The 2,764-nt window shown below is 34.2% G+C and overlaps 1 protein-coding gene across 2 annotated transcripts in view; it reads right to left on the reverse strand.

Annotated features, from left to right (window-relative positions):
* Positions 1–2,764, reverse strand: part of FAM214A (family with sequence similarity 214, member A) — a 119,482-nt gene that overhangs the window by 30,241 nt on the left and 86,477 nt on the right. For both annotated transcript variants that reach the window (XM_012658055.1, XM_012658056.1), the window contains exon 7: positions 1,303–1,416. In XM_012658055.1, the coding sequence (XP_012513509.1) occupies positions 1,303–1,416 (114 nt within the window). The remainder of the gene's footprint in view (positions 1–1,302; positions 1,417–2,764) is intronic.

Genomic DNA, 2,764 nt, shown 5'->3' on the forward strand with positions numbered 1-2,764 from the left:
CACCATGGTGGCCAGCTAATGTCTCCCCTCTTGCTCAGGCTGGTCTCGAACTCTTGAGTTCAAGCGATCCTCCTGCCTTGGCCTCCCAGTGCTAGGATTACAGGCGTGAGCCACCACGCCAGGCCGAAAATAGGCTAATTCTTAAAGGTTGGACCAGTTTATGCCCCAAGATCAGAAATTCATAACACACACACACACACGACTAAAAATTAGAAAAGACTACATTGGGTCCTGGCTCTATCATTTACTAGCTTTGTGACCTGGGGCAAGTTACTTCACCTCTCTAGCCCAAGGTCTTCATTTGTAAACTGGAATTAACAAAAGCACCTAACCTCATAGGAAAGTGAGAACATTAAGTAAAAATGTGTAAAATATTGAAAAGAGTGTCTGAGCATATAGTAAATGGTGTATAGTTATATTTAAAACAAGTGCCTGAAAAAACGAAACTTACTGGCCTGAAAAAATACCATAGCCAGATTTAAACCTCCCTATTAGGTACCAGAAAGGATCATAAAAGGCTAATATTCTTAAGGTCAGAGTAGGTTTTTTGTGACATTTATAGTTTTAGGAAATTGGAAACTGCCATTTGATTAAATCCTATGATAAAGATCTTCTGTAGGAAAATATAAACTGGAAACACCACACAATTTAAAACTCTAATGTCTGGCAAAACTAATTTGAGTGATAAAGAAGATGATCCAAGGTCATGGAAATGTGGATCAAGGCAGTTAAGAAGTAGTTTTCTATACAATCAAGATATAAATTTGTGATAATGCTTAGAGAAATAAAGTAAATTTGAGCCTAATGATTTTTCCAAGTTAACACATTGGCTGCCACACCAGAAAAAATTCTTTTTCCTTGGGGCCATGGTGTTTTATTACGAAAACAGAATATGAGTGGGGAGATTACATATGTCTTAAAATAAGATGATTAAGTGAAGGGGTTCCAAGTCAAAAACAGTCACAAATGTAATTCCTAGATGACCCAATTGGTAACATCAGTAAGATACCAATCCATTTGACATCAAGTTTTTTTCCCTACATTTAACAACAATTAAAATTTTAGGCAAAATAATTTCAGAGAGATTTTATAATCATAATAAAACAAATTTCATTTATTTATTTTGTAGTCTCTTTCCATATTATCACAAAGCTATTAAATACATTATCAAAAAATAAGGTGTTTTCCAACTGGAAATTTAAAGGTATCTAATTTTTTTCAATTAAAATTTGAACAAAATTATTTGTAAACATTTCATATATTTGCAAGTTCTAAGCACGAAATAAGAGAAAAAACACTTACAGGACTTGAAAGAAGTGGCAATCCAGTACGAGGATGAAAGGCTCTGGTTGAGGTTCCATCCAAGGAGTGAAAATTATGTTTTCGCCAGACATTTGAATGTTTCAGCGTACTCCTCTGTTAGGAAAAGAATTATATTTTGATGGTAATATTTAAATACCACTTAAAGGACTTGTACAGCTTTTTAGTTTTTTTTCTGCTGATTCCTAATACATTCTGAGGTTTTATATCCTCGGTGGTGAAGCTGATGACATACAAGTTGACTATCCCTTATCTGAAATCCTTGGGACCAGAAGTGTTTTGGATTTTGAATTTTCCTGAATTTTGGAATATTTGTATTATATATACTTCCAGGTTGAGCATCCCAAATTCAAAAATGCAAAATCAAAAATCATCCAATAAGCATTTCCTTTGAGCATCATGTCGGCACTCAAAAAGTTTCAGGTTTTGGAGCATTTCAAATTTCAGATTTGGGATGCTCAACCTATATATCTTATGTCCACACACACACACACACACACACACACACACACACACACACACTCTAATTGGAAAACAACGTTTAAGTTTTTGTTTGTAATATGCTGAATAAACTCAAATGTTCTAAAGAAATTATGTCTAAATATAATAATTGCCTTATCAACATATGGTCATGTCTGCTCAGAATTTAACATTTAGTAAGCTAATATTTGATTATTTTAAATTTGTAAAAAAAAACTACTATGGTAGTCCCTTCTTATTCGCAGGGGATATGTTCCATGAATCCCAGTGGATGCCTGAAACCATGGATAGTATGAAACACTATATATACAAGTTGTTTTCCTATACATATACACTAATGACAAAGTTTAATTTGTAAATTAGGCACAGTAAGAGATTAACAATAACTACTAATAAAATACAATTATAACAATATACTGTAATAAAACTTACATATCTTATTGTACTGTACTCACCTATTTTCTGATCATGAATGACCACAGATAATTAAAACCATGGAAAGCAAAACTGTGCATAATGGAGGCCTACTGTGTTCACAGGTAGAAAAAATCAGTATAATGTTCTAAAAACTATGTCAATATCAAAAGTCATTTTCAGAGGATATAATTTGGTGAGCATGATACAGAAATATATAAGAAACACTGTGAATTTAAAATATATATAATGTAGTCACAGCACTATGTTTTTGATGTGATATAAGAAATAGGCTTTATTATTATTTATTTTTTTTTTTAGACAGAATCTCACTCTGTTGTCCTGAGTAGAGTGCCGTGCCGTCAGCCTAGCTCACAGCAACCTCAAACTCCTGGATTGGGCTGGGCGCGGTGGCTCAAGCCTGTAATCCTAGCACTCTGGGAGGCCGAGGTGGGAGGATTGTTTGAGCTCAGGAGTTCGAAACCAGCCTGAGCAAGAGCGAGACCCTGTCTCTACTAAAAATAGAAAGAAATTAATTGGACAACTAAAA

This window comes from Propithecus coquereli, unplaced genomic scaffold (genome assembly GCF_000956105.1).
Source record: "Propithecus coquereli isolate 6110/MARCELLA unplaced genomic scaffold, Pcoq_1.0 Scaffold57, whole genome shotgun sequence".
Taxonomy (NCBI): domain Eukaryota; kingdom Metazoa; phylum Chordata; class Mammalia; order Primates; family Indriidae; genus Propithecus; species Propithecus coquereli.